Below are 22,002 nucleotides of genomic sequence, written 5' to 3' on the forward strand. Positions count from 1 at the left end.
TGCAGTCATGAAAAGAAATGAAATCTTGCCATTTGCGATGACATGGATGGAACTAGAGGGTATCATGCTTAGCGAAATAAGTCAAGTGAAGAAAGACAACTATCATATCATCTCCCTGTTATGTGGAAGTGGAGATGCAACATGGGGGGCTAGGGAGGTAGGAGAAGAATAAATGTAACAAGATGGGATTGGGAGGGAGACAAACCATAAGTGACTCTTAATCTCACAAGACAAACTGAGGGTTGCAGGGGGGAGGGGTTGCAAGAAGGGGGTTGGGGTTATGGACATTGGGGAGGGTATGTGCTATGGTGAGTGCTGTGAAGTGTGTAAACCTGTTGATTCACAGACCTGTACCCCTGGGGATAAAAATATATGTTCATAAAAAAAAAATTAAAAATTAAAACTAAAAATATATATATATATATATTTTTTAACTTTCATCTTAACAGTCATATTCCATCACTTCATCATGTTTACCTACATATTTTTTTTCTTTCTTTCTTTCTCTCAAATTTTGGGAGGCAGTTTCTTCTAACAGACAAAAATACACCCAAAACGAACTGTGTGGCTCTGTTATATTCATCAGGCCAATCATATATTTTTTTCCCTTTCTTCTCCCACTGGATTCAGGTTTTCTCTGATTTGGTTACTGTATTATTTTTTCTGGGGTCATTGTTACCATTTTAGCATTTTGTTCTCTCATTCATCTATTCTGCTCTAGACAAAATGACAAGGTGGAAAAACTCACCTCCAAAAGAGAACAAGAGGCAATACTGACTGATGAGGACCTAATCAATACGCATTAGTAAGATGTCAAAACTAAAGTTAGAAAATAATTATAAAAATGCCAGCTGGGCTTGAAAAAAGCATAGAAGATACTATCTTTTCTGAAGAAATAAAATCCCATTCTGGAGAAATAAAATAACTAAAATCTACACAAGTTGAAATCACAAAAGCTATTAATGAGGTGCAATCAAAAATGGAGGCTCTGGCTGCTAGGATAATTGGGGCAGAAGAGAAAATTAGTGATATAGAAGACCAAATGATGGAGAATAAGGAAGCTGAGAAAAAGAGAGATAAACAACTACTGAATCACAAGGGGAGAATTCAAGAGATAAGTGATACCATATGACAAAACAATATTAGAATAATTGGGAACTAAGAAGAAGAAGAAAGAGAGAGGCAGAAGGTATATTGGAGCAAATTACAGGGGAGAACTTCCCTAGTTTGGGGAAGGAAATAAGCATCAAAATGCAGGAGGCATAGAGAACTTGCCCTTAAAATCAATAAAAGTAGGTCAACACCCCATCATTTAATAATAAAACTTACAAGTCCCAGTGACAAAGAGAAAATCCTGAAAACAACTCAGGACAAGAGGTCTGTAACCTACAATGATAGAAATAGTAGACTGACAGGAGACCTACCCGCAGAGACCTGGCAGGCCAGAAAGGACTGGCATGATATATTCAGAGCACTAAGCGTGAAAAATATGCAACCAGGAATATTATACCCATCCAGGCTGGCAATGAAAATAAAAGGACAGATAAAAAGCTTCCAGGACAAATGAAAACTAAAAGAATTTGCAAACACCAAACCAGCCCTACAGGAAATACTGAAAGGGGTCCTCTAAGCCAAGAAAGAGCCTAAAAGTAACAGACCAGAAATGAATATACAGACAATATACAGTAACAGTCACCTTAAGGCAATACAATGTCACTAAATTCATATCTTTCAATAGTTACTCTGAATGTAAATGGGCTAAATTCCCCAATCAAAAGACAGAGGGTATCAGCAAACATTAAAAAAAAAAAAAAAGACCCATTGATATGCTGTCTGCAAGAAACTCATTTTAGAACCAAAGACACCTCCAGATTTAAAGTGAAGGGATGGAAGACAATTTACCATGCTAATAGGACATCAAAAGAAAGCTGGGGTAGCAATCCTTATATCAAACAAATTTGATTTTAAGCAAAAGACCATAATAAGAGATGAAGAAGGCCACTATATGATATTAAAGGGTCTGTCCAACAAGAAGATTAGACAATTTTAAAAATCTATGGCATTAACATGGGAGCAGCAAACTATATAAATCAATTAATAACAAAATCAAAGAAACACATCAACAATAATACAACAATAGGCGGGGACTATAACAACTCCTTACTGAAATGGACAGATCATCTAAGCAAAAGATGAACAAGGAAATAAAGGCTTTAAATGACACACTGGACCAGAGAAACATCACAGATAATTCAGAACATTCCATCTCAAAGCAACAGAATACACATTCTTCTCTAGTGCACATGGAACAATCTCCAAAATAGATCACCTTCTGGGTCACAAATCAGGTCTCAGCCAGTACCAAAAGACTGGGATCATTCCCAGCATATTTTCAGACTACAATGCTTTGAAACTAGAACTCAACCACAAGAGGAAAGTCAGAATGAACTAAGATCATCTTACTAAAAGAATGAATGGGTCAAACAGGAAATTAAAGAATTAAAAAAATATCTGGAAATAAATTAAAATGAAAACACACTGTACAAAATCTTTGAGACACAGCAAAGGTGTCCTGAGAGGAAAGTATATAGCAATACAAGCCATTCTCAAGAAACAAGAAAGGTCTCAAGTATACAACCTAACCCTACACCTAAATAAACTGTAGAAAGAACAATACAGAAAGCCTAAACCCAGCAGGAGAAGAGAAATAATAAAGACCAGAGCAGAAATCAATGAAACAGAAACAAAAACAAAAACAAAAACAACAAAAAAGAACCAGTAGAATAGATCAACACAACTAGAGCTGGTCCTTGGAAGAATTTAAAGACTGATAAACTCCTGGCCAGACTTATCAAAAAGAAAAGAGAAAGGACCCACATTAACAAAATATGAATGAAAGAGGAGAGATCACAATGAACATCAAAGAAATACAAACAATTATAAGAACATATTATGAGCAACTATATACCAGCAAATAAGATAATCTGGAAGAAATGCGGGCATTCCTAGAGACATAGAAACTACCAAAACTCAACCAGGAAGAAATAGAAAACCTGAACAGACCCATAACCAGTAAGGAGACTGAAGCAGTCATCAAAAATCTCCCAACAAACATGAGCCCAAGACCACATGGCTTCCCAGTGGAATTCTACCAAACATTTTAAGAATTAATATCTATTCTCTTGAAACTGTTCGAAAAAATAGAAATGGAAGGAAAATTTCCAAACTCATTTTATGGGACCAGAATTACCTTGATCCCCAAACCAGACAAAGTCCCCATAAAAAGGAAAATTACAGACCAATATCCCTTATCAACATGGATGCAAAAATTCTCACCAAAATAGTAGCGAACAGGATTCAACAGTACATTAAAAGGATTATGCACCATGGCCAAGTGGGATTTACTTCTGGGCTTCAAGGTTGGTTCAACATCCTCAAAACAATCAATGTGATATAATACATTAATAAAAAAAATTTTATGATACTCTCAATAGATACTGAAAAAGCATTCGACAAAGTACAGCATCCTTTCTTGATCAAAAATCTTCACAGTGTAGGGACAGAGGGTACGTACCTCAATATCATCAAAGCTATCTATGAAAAACACCACAGCAAATATCATTCTCAATGGAGGAAAAACAGAGCTTTTCCCCTAGGGTCGAACACCAGCAGAGCTGTCCGCTCTCACCACTGCTATTCAACATAATACTAGAAGTCCTAGCCTCAGCAGTCAGACAACAAGAAGAAATAAAAGGCATCTGAGTCAGCAAAAAGGAAGTCAAACTCTCACTCCAGGCAGATATGATACTTTATGTGGAAAACCTGAAAGACTCCACTCCAAAACTGCTAGAACTCATACAGGAATTCAGTTAAGTGGCAGGATACAACATCAATGCACAGAAATCATTTGCATTTCTTACAACAACGGCAAGACAAAAGAAAGAGAAATTAAGGAGTCAATTCCATTTACAATTGCACCCAAAACCTTAAGATCCCCAGGAATAAATCTAACCAAAGAGGCAAAGAATCTGTACTCAGAAAACTATGGAGTACTCAGGAAAGAAATTGAGGAAGACACAAAGAAATGGAAAAATGTTCCACACTCATGATTCAGGACAAATATTATGAAAATGTCTATGCTACCTAGAGCAATCTACAGATTTAATGCAATCCCTATCAAAATACCATCAACTTTTTTCAAAGAAATGGAACAAATAAACTTAAAATTTATATGGAACCAGAAAAGACCTTGAATAGCCAGAGGAATGTTGAAAGTTGGCAGCATCACAATTCCAGACTTCAAGCTCTATTACAAAGCTGTAATTATCAAGACAGTATGGTACTGGCACAAAAACAGACACATTGGTCAATGTAACAGAATAGAGAGTCCAGAAATAGACCCTCAACTCTAGGGTCAACTAATCTTCGACAAAGCAGTTAAGAATGTCCAATGGAAAAAAGATAGTCTCTTCAACAAATGGTGTTGGGAAAATGGGACAGTCACATGCAGAAGAATGAAACTGTACCATTTCCTTACACCACACACAAAAATAGACTCAAAATGGATGAAAGACCTCAATGTGAGACAGGAATCCTTCAAAATCCTTGAGGAAAACACAGGAAGCAACCTCTTCGACCTAAGCCACAGTAATTTTTTCCTAGAAACATCACCAAAGGCAGGAGAATCAAGGACAAAAGAACTACTGGAACTTCATCAAGATCAAAAGCTTTTGCACAACAAAGGAAACAGTCAATAAAACCAAAAGGCAACTGACAGAATGGAAGAAGATATTTGCAAATGACATATCAGACAAAGGGCTAGTGTCCAAAATTTATAAAGAACTTAGCAAACTCAACACCCAAAGAATAATCCAATCAAGAAATGGGTATAAGACATGAACAGACATTTCTGCAAAGACATCCAAATGGCCAACAGACACATGAGAAAATGTACAACATCACTCGGCATCAGGGAAATACAAATCAAAACCACAATGAGATACCACCTCACACCAGTCAGAATGGCTAAAATTAACCAGTCAGGAAATGACAGGTGTCAGTGAGGATGCAGAGAAAGGGAACCCTCTTACACTGTTGGTGGGAATACAAGCTGGTATAGCCACTCTGCAAAACAGCATGGAGATTCCTCAAAAAGTTGAAAATAGAGCTACTCTATGGCCCAGCAACTGCAGTACTGGGTTTATACCCTAAAGATGTAAATGTTGTGATCTGAAGGGGCACATGCACCTGAATGTTCATGGCAATCCACAGTAGCCAAACTATGGAAAGACCCACAATAGTCCACAATATCTAAACAGCCAAACTATGGAAAGAGCCTAGATATCCAACAACATATGAATGGATAAAGAAGATGTGAGATAGATAGATAGATACACACACAACACACACGCACACACACACAATGGAATACTATGCAGCCATCAAAAAATGAAATCTTGCTATTTGCAACAACATGGATGGAATTAGAGGGTATTATGCTAAGCAAAATAAGTCAGTCAGTGAAAGGCAATTATCATATGATCTCACTGATATGAGGAATTTGAGAAACAAGACAGAGAGGATAATAGGGGAAGGGAGGGAAAAATGAAAGATGAAACCAAAGAAAGAGACAAACCATTAAGAGACTCTTAATCTCAGGAAACAAACTGAGGGTTGCTGGAGGGGAAGAGAGTAGGAGGGATGGGATGCTTGGGTAATGGACACTAGGGAGAGTATATGCTATGGTGAGTGCAGTGCATTGTATAAGACTGATGAATCATAGACCTGTACCCCTGAAACAAACAATACATTATATGCTAATTTAAAAAAAAATTTTTAAAGGTTTGTATCCCTTATCACTTTGATTCTGGGCTTTTTAATTTTTTTACTGATTTATAGAAATTCTTTGTGTGACTACTAATAACATATGTATCTGGCCAAGCATTAGTATGAATTTTTGTCCTGGGAGAGATACAAACACACACAGGCATACACACACAGTTGATCCTTGAACAATGAGGAGTTTAGTGGCACCCACACTCCCAATGGAGTTGAAAATCCATGTATGTAACTTTTGACTCCCCAAAATGTTAACCACTAAGGGTCTCATGTTGATCAGAAGCCTTACCAATAACATAAAATCAATTAACACATATTTTGCATGTTATATGTATTTTATCATGTACTGTATTATATAATGTACTATTAAAATAATATAGTAAGTTAGAGAAAATAATAAACAAGAAATAAATAAATAGATGGTATCTAAAAGAAGTTATCAAGAAAACCATAAGGAAAATACATTTACAGTATTTACAGTTAATACATATACTGTACCTATAAAAAAAATCTGCATATAAGGACACCACATGTTTCAAACCCGTGTTGTTCCAGGGTCATCTGTGTGTGTGTGTGTGTGTGTGTGTGTGTGTGTGTGTATAATATACTAAGTATAGTAATATCTAAGCTTAGTATCATATATATATATATATATCTTACTCTGGAATATGCCACTTATGTGTCTTTGTTTTATATTCCTTTTATATATGATCAAACATATAATATCAAATTTTAATTTTTAAAAATTATCCTAAAATTTAAAACTACAACAGATCCTACCTGCTTTCATTTCATCAGTTTCTAGGTGGTTATGCCAAATACTGACTAGTAATTTTATTAAAAAATGTAAGATTAAAAGCATGGTACTAACCATGAATATCTATATACATAAAATAGAACAGGAAGGCATCAAAAATGTTTAATATCAATGTATTTAATAAACTTTCCCCTTCCAAATATCCCTCCCCATTAATTTTGACTGTAAGCCAAATTATGTAAACATAGTATTTTGTATATTTTACAGTAGTTTAACTGAAGAATAGTATTTTGGTGACAGTCAGACCAGAAAATCAAAAGTCACTATATTTTAAGACAGATAAAAATGTAATGTAGGGGGGCGCCTGGGTGGCTCAGTGGTTTAAGCCTCTGCCTTCGGCTTAGGTCATGATCTCAGGGTCCTGGGATCGAGCCCCATATCGAGCTCTCTGCTCAGCGGGGAGCCTGCTTCCTCCTCTCTCTCTCTGCCTGCCTCTCTGCCTACTTGTGATCTCTCTCTATCAAATAAATAAATAAAATCTTAAAAAAAAAATGTAATGTAGGTGCGCCTGGGTGGCTCGGTGGGTTAAGACTCTGCCTTCAGCTCAGGTCATGATCTCAGGGTCCTGGGATCGAGCCCTGCGTGGGGCTCTCTGCTCAGCAGGGAGCCCGCTTTGCCCTGTCTCTCTGCCTGCCTCTCTGCCTACTTGTGATCTCTCTCTCTCTCTCTCTGTCAAATAAATAAATAAAATCTTTTTAAAAAAAATGTAATGTAGAGAATTGTCTATAGTGATGATAAAGAAAGTGCAAAGCCAAAAAGAGAGCAGAGAGGCAACAAGAGACTAGCATAGGAGAAAATTACTATACCCCTACACTAAAGGGCAAAGAGGAAGAAGCAGTAGCAACTCCACATAGGAGCTGGCATTCTTACAGATCTGTTCATTGAAAGACACAACCCACAGAGGAAATAGAGCCACTGCCAAATCACTACCTAAGGCAAAGAGGGTAACCTGACTTTTTCCCTCCTTGCCCTCCAACCTCCAATGTCCCCACAGAACGTGCACTTGGAAATGCAGCCTGCAAGAGTCAGCCTCCTGTTTCAGGGAACAGAACAGTGCAAGGGTAAGAAGCATATCTTAGAGCAAAAAAACCTGCATAAGTGGTAATACTGCTCACTCCAGGAAATAATGTAACAAGTTTTTTCACTTAGAAACATCAAAATAGCATATTTTCCTCTTAAAACTTAAGTACATAGAAAGTATGACTTACGAAAGATTTGGATTGTCTTCTGTTAAATTATTTTCCTTTCTTGTCAAGCATTTATAGAAAAAGCTACTAAAAATGTGAATTCGTTCAACAAGTTCATCTGATGCCTTCTCCAATAAAAGATACCTGTAAAACAGCAACACCACAAAAGAAAGTTGTTTTTAGATTTCTACCTGGTCTTCTTCCAGTTATCTTATGTATTCCAGAAATCTTCGTTTTTATGACCAATTAGAGTCAAAGTCATCTTGTAATTTGCTCTGATTTCAGTATTTTTGGTTCGTTCTTTACCTCTTCTCCCATCAAGACTGCTTAAAGCAGAAATTGCCTGCTGATTCTTTTACTTGCTTAACATGTATTATCAAATTCCTAACATATACCAAGCACCATATGTACACTAACATATAAAATAAGTGGGGGGAAGTAGCTGTCACCATATAGCTTACAATAAATACAAAGGAGAGTATAGAAGGAAAGATTAATCAAATACTGAAACCATGACACTCCTATAATAAATCTAGAAAAATTTTAATTACTATGAGATATGCCTAACCTATAAATCCTTAGTCCATTTCTACTAAAAGAATTCTTTAATATAAGCTTATAATTCAATGATTTAGTGCTTAAGCCCTTCATAATTAGAGAATTCTGCTATTCTTAATAGCTTATACAGGTTCAAAAATGACCTTGTAATCGCTCTTTTTAAAAAGCACAAAAGACTAACACAACTTGAAATTTTTTAATGTGGTTATGGGAAGGCTTTGCTACATGGAAGGAGACAAAAAGGATGCTTCTGATGTGCTAGAAATGGTATCTTGATCTGAACGATGATTATGTGGGTGCATATATATGTGAACATTCATTCCTTGTACACTTACAATTTATGTACTTTACTACTTACAAGTAATTCATTAATTTAAAAAATAAATAGAAAGTTGTTTAAAAAATAAAGTTAGAATCCCCTCTGAAAGGAAGCCGATGAGAGAGACATACAGGCAATTCAGTGAAAAGGAAGTATAGAAAAGTACTACTGGAAATAAATTAAAAATAAAATTGTATTAGTTAATTCCAATAAAACATAAAAAAACTAAGAATATGATCCAGTTCACCTCACCAAATATAAGCTTGACACTATTATACGGATACAAAAATAAATAAGATGTAAGAGCATAAGGAGAAGGAGAATGATCATAATATCATCAACTAACTTTAAAATCAGGCAAAATATTTTAAGTACTACAAAAGATGTAAATTAAGTATTATGGGAGTTAGTAATATCTGTTTAGAAGATCAGGAGAAGTTTCAGGAAGGTATCACTTGACAGAAACCTTGAAAGAGGAATAAAACTTTAAAAGATTGAGATAAAGAGGAAAGTGTTCAGAATCAGGACAAACAGTGCATTAAGGCAGAAGAGTGAACAAAAATGGGCTTTATTTAGTAAATTATTTATAATTCAATATTTTTGGACTATGTAATACATACAGGGTTATTAGTAAATGGCTAAAAAGATAGTGTCAAATTATTAAGGCTCTCGAATGCCAAAGTGTCTGAACTCATTTTGACAGGTAGTAAGAAATTAATATATATTTTTAATGGGAATTGCATTCATAGAATACCTTAAGAAGAATATTGCTGGTCATAATATACTTAATGGACAGGAAAACAGAGATAAAGGATACAAGGAAAAACATTAGAAAAACAGAAAAAGGAGCACTTGGGTGGCTCAGTCATTGAGCAGCTGCTTTTGGTTCAGGGCATGATCCCAGACTCCTAGGATCGGGCCCTGCATCTGCTTTTCCCTCTCCCTCTGCCTGCTGCTCCCCCTACTTGTGTGCATGCACGCTCTCTCTCACCCTCTCTCTCTCTCTCTCTCTCTCTTCTTTGACAAATAAATAAAATAAAATAAAAGACAGAATAACAATCCAGGTAAGAGGTACTAGAAAATCATGACATGATGATAGAAGAAAAATAAATGAATTTGAGAGACAGAATCTAATAAAATTGGAAAATGAAACAAGACAAAACCAGAGAGGGAGACAAACCATAAGAGACTCTTAATCTCAGGAAACAAACTGGGGTTGCTGGAGGGGAGGAGGGTGGAAGGGATGGGGTGCCTGGGTGATGAACACTGCGAAGGGTATGTGTTGTGGTGAGTGTTGTATATTGTGTAAAACTGATGAATCACAGACCTGTACCCCTAAAAGAAATAATACATTCTATGTTAATATAAAAAAAGAAGAAGAAAAAATAAAGTTGGCAACTGAGTATATAGAGGGGGAAGGGAGAGTAAAGAGTAATTGATAATGGAGACTTCTGCTTCCAGCCAAGATGGAATAACAGGAAGCCAGATTAACCCTCCTGGATGAAAGAAGCAATAAATAAATAAATAAATAATCAGACAAAATATATATGAATCAATAGTTCTCAGAACACTGGACACCAGCAACAAAGAACAATGATCTTTGAGAAAGGGGAGATAAACACGGTGAGTTCCACTAATGCACCAGCTTAATATGTTGTCCAGCCTGTAGCATGGGACTGAGTAACCCAGGTGACAGACTACAAGTTGAGGAGACACTGAAAGATGGTAGAGACCAAGGCAGATAGAATTTGCAGATCAGAATACTGAAAAGGGAAGAGCTGTAGTTAAAGAAAATTCCAGACATCTGCAGAGAATCCTCCTTGAATATGCAGAATTTTCATCACCACATGCATGTAAGGAAAAGGCTAGGGAGAGAACTACCTGAAAAGATTAGAGGGAATGGTAGCTAGCCACAAAAATAGTGCCTGTTCTTTCCAAACAGACTGGAAAACCTCATAATTCATGAGGCCCTGGTAGAAGATTATTTAACTAAGGCTAGTATTATTAGTTAAACAAGAGGGTTCAGGTAAGATGAAGCTTACCTTCCTATCTATTCCTTCAGCTTGGCTCTATAAAAAGTTCAAAATTATTTTTTAATGGAATAGTGGTATGGGTTTTTTAAATGACAGGTAACTCTTACAGTGCTTAAAGACACAAGAGATCACTACAGAATTGCTTCTTTTCCCTTCCCAAAGTGACCTGTAATTTTTTAAGTATTCCCTTCATCACAGAAATATAATGAAGAAATATAAATCTGAAGTAAACAAATAAACAAAAATGAAAATAAACAAAAAATAGTAACTCTTCTGGAGTACATAGCATCTTCAAGAGATAAAGGAATGAAACTGAAGTCAACTATAGAAAATGCTGTAAGCAAAAATCTTTGAACTCTTGGCAGGTTACTTTTAGTTAGAGTTAAAAAAAAAAACTTCAGTGATAGACATGTGGTTTAAGATTCAAATCAAAATTGATAAATGAGAAGATCATTCATCACTGTACTTACTTAAGGTAGAAATCAATGATTACATCATTAAGAAACTCTCCTTCTTCTAAGCACTCCAGATCTTCATTAGTTACTCCTAATCCCCCTTTTGTAGGTGGTGGAGGATATACAATCAACCTTAAAAAGTAAAACTAAAGTTTAAACATATTGTAGTGAAAATTCCAGTATATAACAGTATATAACAAAGAAATTTGTTATATAGAACACTAATAGGGCTATGTATTCAATAACTAAAGTGTATGAAGTAAAAATAACTGACAGTTATTTTCCTTCTTTATTTTCACAAGGTACTAATAGTACTTTCACTGTCTTTTCATTTCCAATCCCGTGTGGGGCTAGTATCATATTCACCTAATCAATACCTTATATATCACAATCAGTTGTAATACCATCAAAGATATCTCTCTTCTGTACAATGTTTAACTTTCAATAAACTGATGTAATAAACAATAAAAGATTTTCCTAAGCTCCACTTTCCAGCTCTAATTTTGAATCCCCAAGATTAGTTCCTTTCCATTTAGAAGCCAACAGTCAAAAACTATGTTCTCCTACTGGTGGCTAGTCCACAGCAACAGCAGAGCAATAAAGAAATAACATGGGAGCAGAGAAGGCAGGTTTCCTATAACAAAGTGCTTACAATGTAAAACTAAAGAGAATATAAAGGAAACAAGTAATTATAACACAAGCAGAAAGAAGAAGAAAACAGAGAGCCACTAATTAGGCATCTTTTTTCTGATATCTTCTCTTAAATCTCAGAAACATGAGCAGTTCTGAGTTTCTAGGTATAATCTTGGAATATACATGATAGTCATCATTTGCATGAATATAGTCAACAATAAAAATATAATAATATGTGTATCTTAAACCAGAAATAATGTGTGCATCTTGACTTCAAAATGAAGTCACCTGTAATTGACTTAATCTTGGCAAGCAAAGCACCTAAATCATATAAAAATATGTGAAATTTTAAATGCTAATATAAAAGTTACTATTTTATGGGCTATTTTCTATTCTGTTCTTTCATTTGTTGTTGTTTTTTTTTTCTTAACAGAAAAAAGGAATCATACATAGGAAGAGAAATCACCCTCAAATGCAGAGACTCCCTATTCTGGCCACCATGACAAGACATATATAAGATGAAATATGAATAAAGTAGCAACTTATGAAAAGGAAGTTCTAATAAACTTCAAAGTACATTAAATTGAGTTACACCTCAGTTAAGCAACCCCACTTTTCCTACCATATATTCAGATATGGTATATCTGACTGGTATATGATAACTGATTTTATGACTATATAGTCATAAAAACCATATACTGCACTCTAGTATTTTCAACAAATATTTTAATCTTACCAAATTTGACATTATGGTTGCCATTTATGTCTTTCTGACATAAAACTAAACGAAATGGCACTGACTGTTTTCTCAATAAATTTTTTTAATTTTCTCAAAAAAAAATATTACTTCTATTACCATCAGTGTAAAGCAAAACTCAAAACATTTAAAAAGGTAAACTACTGTCAAATCAATATTATATAACTGAAACTATTATAATATTGTTTGTCAGTTATACCCCAATTAAGAAGAAAAGGTATGGGGCGCCTGGGTGGCTCAGTGGGTTAAAGCCTCTGCCTTCGGCTCAGGTCATGATCTCAGGGCCCTGAGATCGAGCCCCACATCGGGCTCTTTGCTCAGCAGGAAGCCTGCTTCCCTCTCTCTCTCTCTCTCCGCCTGCCTCTCTGCCTACTTGTGATCTCTCTGTGTCAAATAAATAAATAAATAAATAATCTTAAAAAAAAAAAAAAAAGAAGAAGAAAAAGGTAAACTATTTAAAATCAGCAACATGAGTGAAAACTACAAATATGTCTACCTATTACAAACAGGTATGACACAGTACATACTTCTGAACAGGCCCAGTGTGCCTGACTTCTCGCCATTCTTCATCTGGATTAGATGTAATAGAAAGTGAGTAGCAACCACTACTTTGCTTCTGCAGGAAGGTGTAAGTAGGCTTGGCTGTATCTGTATTTGAAGGCTGACAGAAAATGGCAAAGAAAAGGTTTTCTTATAGATACATAAATACGCATTAACTCTCAAAGAATGAAGTCAAAACCTAGACTAATTTTTAAAAATACGACTAAAAGAAATCAGTATCAATGAGTTATATCTATACATTTAGAATTTCTCCAAAGATATTGTGAAATCAAGATAATACTTTTGATCAAAAGATACTATACATACAGGGTTACCTGGGTGGCTCAGTCGGTTAAGCATCCAACTCTTGATATCAACTCACATCATGATCTCGGGGTTGTGAGAGTGAGCCCCTGTTGAGCTCCATGCTCAACAGGGAATCTGCTTGAGATTCTTTCTCACCATTTGCCCCTCCCCATATTCACATGCACCCCCTCTCTAATAAATAAGTATATCTTTAAAAAAAAAATAAAGATATTGTCCATACAATGGTCAAAGGTTAACTTGAAGTGTTACTTATAGATATGGGCATTAGAATTAAAGAAAAATGTGAACACTTTTCAGTTCAAAATGAACAAAAGATATAATAGCTAGAACAAATAAAATTTAAGAGATAAAAATTTCATATTTGCCATAGCAAACTCGAAAAAACTTTTCTCTCTAGAGGTATTTGGCAGAGATATACAAGCCTCTTCCAGATTCCCCTAATACTAACATCTTATATAACCACAGTTACAACCATCAAAACTAAGAAATTAACACTATCATAATATTATAAGCTAAATTGTAGACTGTATTCTGATATCACTAGTGTTTCTACCAGTATCTTTTTTCTGTATGAGAAGCCTACAATTCCTGTTTTTCCCTTTCATGACCTTGATATTTTCAAGAGTATTGGTCAGTTATTTTATAACTGGGTTTGTCTGATTCTTCCCGTAAGTAGACTGAGGTTATACAATATTGGGAAGAATACCAGAGAAGTCATGTACCCTTCTCAGTGCATGATGTGACAGTATCTTATTCCTGGTGATGTCTGCCACATTTCTCCACTGTAAAGTTACTTTATGATTAATAAATATTTTGGCTGAGAGAATTTAAGATTATGTACATATCCTTTTTCTCCTTAAGTTCTTACCATTAAATTTAGTATCTCTTGGTGGACCTTGCCTGCAACAACATTAACTATGGTGGCTTTGTATTTCTTATTCCTTTTACATTTATTAATTCAAATACTTTTCTAAGAAAAAATGATCAATTATCTACCATCAGTACTTATTTTTCACTCATTAGTTCAGGTATTTATTTGTATGAATACAGATTTATGGGTATTTATTACATTCTTTGGTAACAATCACATTATCATTATTGATTTTATTGATCCAACTGTTCCTAGCTGTGGGGCGCCTGGCTGGCTCAGTTCGTGGTGCATGCCACTCTTGATCTCAGCATTGAGTGTGAGCCCCATGTTGGGAGTCAATAAATTAAAAATGTTCTAACTTTGGTATTGGGAGTTCTTTCAGGTTGGTTCCTGTGCTCTTCTGACCAAACACAGCATTTTCAGATCACTCTATTTTCAGTGAAAAAATTTTTACTGAACCCTACCAATTATATAAATCATATGCTTACCTGAGATACTGATTTCCTCTTCATTTCTTCAGCAGCAACAGCAGGAAAAGAACAAGTTGAAGCACAATAATAATGAATAAAAGAACTTTCTTTTGAAGAGAGGTTCTGAAACAAAGGAAGTGCCTGAACCCAAGATAATGGATAAGAAAGCTCTAATTCTCCATTGGTTGTACTTATTTCTGTCATAATATCTTTCAATTTCAATTCTTCTCTTTGTGAAATAGGACTGTGTAGCTCAAGGAAAATGAATTCACTGGATTTTGCTATAAAAGAAATAAGAAACCAATTTTTATCAGTAGTGTTATTTTTCAAGGGGATTAAAATTAAAATAATTTAATCATTAATGACAGTATTTTGTATATTAGTTAATAACTCAGGCAAATTAAATCCCTAAATAGGCCATTAGTAACTGAGATTCAAGACTCACAAATTTTAAACTCTTCCTGCATTAAAAGGGAAACTCCACAATGGTATTGGTTGCTGTATCTATACTATCTGGCATTTAGTATTAGTAAACATTTATTAAGGAATTTATGAGTAAATGAATGATAATAACTAAGCATTTAATTATTTTTCTCTACCATCCTCCATTTGTCAAATCTACCAATTAAAAAAGTATTCTGATCAAACACTTCCTTCAAAATCATTTTGTTTCATCAATCATTTCAACAATGGTCTCAGATGACATTCATTCCCCCATAATAATTATAAATGGCTAGTTTTATTTCCCCAACTTCTCTATTTAATCATAAATTTTCCCAATTAACTTGGAGTAGGACATCAAAATAAGCACAGTAGTCCTCCTTTATCCATGGTTTCATTTTCCACAGTTACAGTCACCCACTGGTCAACCACCACAGTCCTGAAGCAGACGATCTTCCTTCTGGCCTATCGCCATCGTGTCTGTGGTAGGCTCTCACTACATCAAAATGCCTATGTCATTCACCTCATTTCAACTCATCACATAAGCATTTTATCTTCTCACACCATCACAAGAAGGGTAAGTACAGTATAATAAGGTATTTTGAGAAAGACCACATTCATTTAACTTTTTATTACAGTATATTGTTATAATTATTTTGTTATTGGTTATTATTAATCTCTTACTGTATCTAACTTATATATTAAATTTTCTCATAGGTACACATGTAGAGGGAAATAACATAGTATGTATAGATTTCAGTACTATATGTCATTTCGGGCATCTATGGGGGAGTCTTGGAACATATCCTCTATGTATAAAGGAAGGGACTACTGTAATATTAAAGGTATAAAATTCAGTTCACTACTTACCACATTTTATATGCAAAGGAATACAGAGGGCAAGGTAGAAAGATCAAAGAGGTAAAAACAAACCTTACTAATTTGATTTATGCAACTCTAAGCTAGACTCTTCAGAAGTTGAAAACTAAGCAAAGTTGGGAGATATTTAAAATACATTCAAATACACAGTTTTGGGAGCATTCTCCCAAAAGTATTCAATCCAGTCTTAGAAAAATGATATATTTAAGTAAAGAGAGTTTTCTGAAAAACTCAAGAAAATATTGAAGATAAAAGACCTCTATATTTTATTTAACGTTGCCACTGATTACTGTCACAAGTTATTAGAAAACAAGGGCAAGAAACTCGTAAGAAAGACAGCCAAGGATGGCAACTGACTTAGGATAAGGCATCCCTTTTATTTTAAAAGATAATTTCTCTTGGTTGAGTAAAATTATCAGGAGAAATTATGTAGAATAAATAATTTATCTTGCATAACATTAAGGGTTAAAATCTCTTTTAATTCAATGAACTTAATTTCAACTCAATGAAATAATCACATTCTATTAAATTACTTTAGAAGAAAACAACTTTATTTACAGGACTTCTCAGGTTATTCCAAAATTTACAAATTATGTCATACTCACATTGCTGGCTTAATATGGAGTTTTCTAGCTGAGTCTGAATCTCTTGAAGATAATTTGCAGAGACCCAGAGGAAAAGGATAGCATGACTCCTTTTACTGTGATCATCGTCCTTATTTTTCCATAACCCAAACCTCTTTAAATGTGTGGCATCCACTAGCAATGAAACCTCATTCAAGGATACTAAAACCAAAAGAAGATAACATTAGGAATACAACACTTACACACTTTATGACTCTTCTTGAAAACACGATGTTCTTCAAAAAGAATGATAAGTGAAATTTTACAAAAGTATTATTTTCCAGTACAGAAAAAAGGCCAAGGGGCACCTGGGTTGCTCAGTGGGTTAAAGGCTCTGCCTTCGGCTCAAGTCTTGAGCCCAGGGTCCTGGGATCAAGCCCTGCATCGGGCTCTCTGCTCAGTAGGGAGCCTGCTTCCTTCTCTCTCTGCCTGCCTCTCTGGCCTACTTGTGATCTGTCTGTCAAATAAATAAAATCTTTAAAAAAAAAAAAAAGGCCAAGAAGAAGAAGAAGAGGAGGAGGAGGAAGAAGAAGATGGGTGTGGTGCATAAACAATTAATTTTGGATCATTGAAAAAAAATTAAATTAAATTAAATTTTTAAAAAAGAAGACGATGACAATGACAACTATCTGATCTATGCAGAAAAATAAGCATAATATAACTTAGAAAATTATGTATTTCTATTTTGGTCAATACCATCAACCAAGACCTCAAATGTTATCATAAGTCAATTTATTCCTCTGTTTCTTCTCCCAAAATATCTGCATTCCACTATATAGACTAGCTAATATCAAAAGACTCTCAAAGATATTATGAGCTTTTGAATGGTCTCAGATAGTATTTCTTATAAAATTCTTTCAGGTTTAAAAAAATAAATAACTAAACTAAAATTCTTCCAGGTTTTACTTCTCAAAATTTCTAGGTCTTCCTCCTAGTAAGCTAAAAGAAACTTCTATCAGGATTTTTTCTTAATTCAAATAAACATAGAAAAGTAGTATAAAGAAGTCCTGAAAGTCATCCGGTCCAACTTTAAGAAAACAAGCATCTGAACTAGTAGGAATACAAGTATCGGTTAAGTACAAACTCAAGATGAATACCTATTTGAAACAAACTTCTTACTATTCCTACCCGCACTGTATCCTAGCAAGTCAAAATCTAGTTCTCCACCTTTGACACCTGGATCACATCAGAGCCTGTTAGAAATGCAGAGTATCAGGCTGCACTCTAGATGTACTCAATCAGATTATCTGGCTTACCAAAAAAACAAAACAAACAAACAAACACAAAACACAAAAAACCCAGGTGATTCATATCACTCAATACTGAAGTTTGAAAAGCATTTTACAATAAGCATTCAAATACTTAACTAGTCATCTTTATGTTCTCACACCATTCTATTTTTTAACTTTTTCTTATAATCAACTGATCCACTTTAAACATCGTCTTTCTTTCTTTCATATTTCCTCCTTTTGCTTATTCCTTCCTTCCCTTATTCCATTTCTTCATGTCTTTTCCTGCTCCTTTTCTGTATTTCTATTTTTCCTCTGTGCTTGTTTGCATGTTTGCCTGCCTACTTATACTATTTCATTACTCCTTTTAAAAACATTTTACATAACTTCTTTTCCTTTCAAACTCTGTTACTGCCTCTTATTTATTGGCATTTTCTTGGATAATCCTTTTTAAAATTGCTTCTATCAATCAATCTATATCTATCCATCTATTTACGTTTTATATCTACTCCTCACATACCTGACTACTTTTCCTGTCACCATTCATCAATCTTATTTTATCGTACTATTTTAGCTGAGTTCTTTTTAGATTTCTTTCCCCACTATCCACAATTGTACTTAATTTTCTTACTAGCTCCTTCTTTCAAACCCTTCTTTCCATCTCTTACTCCCACATTCTTTATTTCTTTTGTATTTACTCTTTCCTACAGACTTATCATTTTAAACTTCCTTTTTTCCTTACTTCCTACTTTTGTCCCTTCCTTTTTCTTCCCTCTTTAATATTTTTTTCTATATCTTTTCTCAGCCCAATCTAATCACCATCCTTTTCTTTCTCTATTCTTTTTATTTTATTTTATCTTATTTTATTTTTTCAGTGTTCCAGAGTTCATTGTTTATGCACCACACCTAGTGCTCCATGCAATACGTGCCCTCCGTAATACCCACCACCAGGCTCACCTAACCTCCCACCACCCTCCCCTCCAAAACCCTGTTTGTTTCTCAGACTCCACAGTCTTTCTCTATTCTTAACCTGCCTGTAACCTGCTTACCTTTCTTCTTACTTCCTTTCCATCCTTCATTCATCTTTCTCTCTACCTTCCTCTTTCCTTCTTTCATTCCTCCCTCTTTCTCCTTCCTCCTTCCATTTTTCCTTACTTGTGTTTTTAAATATTTTTCTATTCCTCGCTCTTTTGTTCCCTTTCTCTTTGCATTTATTTTGTCCAGTCTTTCCTACTGGCTTATGCCCTTTAAAGTCCAATCTGTCTCTCCCTATCACTATCTCTCTCTCTACCTAGCTACCCTACTTTATTTTACTGTCCTTTTTTTTTTTTTTTACACTGACTATGACTTTTCTCTTTTTTTTCCAGCTTTACTGGGATACAATTATATAACACTGTATAAGTTTAAGCTGTCTAATGTTAATATAATACACGTATATACTGCAAAACAATTACCACTGAAGCATTGGCTTCCATCACTTCCATCACTACCATTTTTTTTTTCATGATGAGAACATGTAAGATGGACTATCTTAGCAATTTTCAAGTACATAATACAGTATTATTAACTGTAATCACCATTGTGTACATTATTGACCTTACACCCGGAAGTATATACTCCTGTACAACATCTTCCCATTTCCTCCATGTCCCAGTCCCTGGTAACCTCCACATTAGTCTCTATTTCTGTGAGTCAGCTTTTTTAGATTCCACATATAAGCATATCATGCAGTATTTGTCTTTCTCCATCTGGCTTTTTTCAGTTACTCTAATGCCCTCAATGTCCTGCATGTTCTCACAAATGGGAAGATTTCATTCTTTCTCAAGACTAATATTCCATTGTATATATAAACCACACTTTTATCCACCGTCAACAAACAGGCGGTTTCCATATTTTGGCTACTGTGGGTAATGCAGGATGCATACATCTCTTCAAGATCCTGTTTGCATTTCTTTTGGATATATACCCAGAAGTAGGATTGCTGGATCATATAGCAGTTCTAATTTTAATTTCTTGAGGAACCTACAGAGCGTTTTCCATAGTAACTACAGCAGTTTACAGTATCACCAACAATGTACAAGGGTACGCCATTTCCCCAAATCCTTATCAACACTTGCTGAATTCTGGTAATTCTGTTGATGGCCATTCTAACAGGTATGCAGGGCTATCTCATTGAGGTTTTCATTTGCATTTTTGTGATGATTAGTGATACTGAGCATTTTTTCATGTGCTTATTTGCCATTTGTATGTTTTCTTTGGAAAAAATGTGTATTCACATTCACATTTCTTCCTCTGCCTAATTTTTTTTTAAGTATGATCATTCTTTTTATTTTGTTTTTTTTTTGTTGTTGTTGTTTTGGGGGGTTTTTTGCCTTTTATTTTTTTAATTAATATATAATGTATTATTTGTTTCAGGGGTACAGGTCTGTGACTCATCAGTCTTATGCAACACACAGCGCTCACCACAACACAGACCCTCACCAATGTCCCTCATCCAGGCACCCCATCCCTCCTACCCGCCCCCCTCCAGCAACCCTCAGTTTGTTTACTGAGATTAAGAGTCTCTTATGATTTGTCTCCCTCTCTGATTAGTCTTGTTACATTTTTCCCTCCCTTCCCCTATGATCTTTTGTCTAGTTTCTCAAATACCTCATACCAGTAAGATCATATGATAATCATCTTTCTCTGATGGACTTATTTCGCTTAACATAATACCCTCTAGTTCCATCCTTGTGATTGCAAATGGCAAGATTTCATTTTTTTTTTTGATGGCTTCCTCTGCCTGATTTTTTTTTTTTTTACAAAGTTGACGGATAACATTTATTAAAACATGTCATACAAAAGGGCATGGTCTCTTCTATAAGAAGAAAATATTAAACAGTAACATTCAATTAAGTAAAACCATGCTGTACACTGAAGACAGCAATATATAAAGACAAAACTATTCAACTTTTGCAACACTTTCCTCTGCCTGATTTTTAATCAGACTTTTGCTTTTGAATTCTCAGAGTTCTTTATATATTTTGGATACTGGCCCTTTCTTAGATATGTGGTTTGCAAATATTTTCTCCTGTTCCCTAGGATGCTTTTTCATTTTGCTAATGGTTTCCTTTGCTATGCAGAAGCTTTTTAGTATGGTGGTGTTCAACCTGTTTATTTTAGCTTTTGTTGCCTCTGCTTTTAAAGTAAAAAAAAAAAAAAAAACCACTGCCAAGACTGATGCGAAAAAACTTAACCCCTAATGTTGTTTGTTTTTTTTTTCCTAAGAGTTTTATAGTTTTCCATCTTACACATAAGGCTTTAATCTAGTTTGAGTTGATTTTTGCATATAGTAAAGATGGGATTCCAGTTTCATTCTTTTGCTTGTGGCTATCCAGCTTTCCCAACACCAGTTATTGAGACATAGTATGCGTTTATTTCTGGGTTCTCAATTCTGTTCCACTGTTCTATGTGTCTATCTATTTTTACGCCAGTACAAAATTGTTTTGATTACTATACCTTTTTAATATAGTCTAAAACCAGGAAGTGTGATGACCCCAGCCATGTTCTCAGGACTGTTTTGGCTATTTGAGATCTTTTGTTGTTCCAGAGATATTTTAGAATTTTTTCTTTATGAAAAATGTAATTAAAATTTTGATAGGTATTATAATGATCCTGCAGATCACCTTGGGTAGTATGGACATTTTATTAACATTAGTTCTTCTAATTCATGGGCACTGTAACTCCCATATTCCAAAAACTGTCAGTGAAACTGGCAGCAAAGACAGACTAAATTACAAGAGTATGAACCTTCAGAAAACTTGGCACTTCTTCCTCACACAGCTCATAATCCCAAATAACTGATACTATTTCTGTGAAATATAGACAGCTACTACTAATCCAAATGTACCAACCTTTTAGTATAAAAGCATAATTTTCTTTACAAAGACTGCTTGAGAAAGTTTCCCTTTTTAAAAAAGGAGATTTAACACCACCATTAAGGAAAATAGACCTCACTACCAAATTTTCCCCAACATTTGGTTTAT

General features: G+C 34.7%; 1 protein-coding gene across 5 annotated transcripts in view; it reads right to left on the bottom strand.

Moving 5' to 3' along the window:
- SENP7 (SUMO specific peptidase 7) overlaps window positions 1-22,002 on the bottom strand; it is a 164,126-nt gene that overhangs the window by 18,647 nt on the left and 123,477 nt on the right. For all 5 annotated transcript variants that reach the window (XM_082696193.1, XM_082696196.1, XM_082696195.1 and 2 more), the window contains 5 exons: window positions 16,731-16,910; window positions 14,824-15,086; window positions 13,125-13,258; window positions 11,223-11,339; window positions 7,864-7,986 (listed from right to left, as the gene is read on the bottom strand). In XM_082696193.1, the coding sequence (XP_082552319.1) occupies window positions 7,864-7,986; window positions 11,223-11,339; window positions 13,125-13,258; window positions 14,824-15,086; window positions 16,731-16,910 (817 nt within the window). The remainder of the gene's footprint in view (window positions 1-7,863; window positions 7,987-11,222; window positions 11,340-13,124; window positions 13,259-14,823; window positions 15,087-16,730; window positions 16,911-22,002) is intronic.

This window comes from Mustela nivalis (assembly GCF_964662115.1).
Source record: "Mustela nivalis genome assembly, chromosome: 1".
NCBI lineage: Eukaryota > Metazoa > Chordata > Mammalia > Carnivora > Mustelidae > Mustela > Mustela nivalis.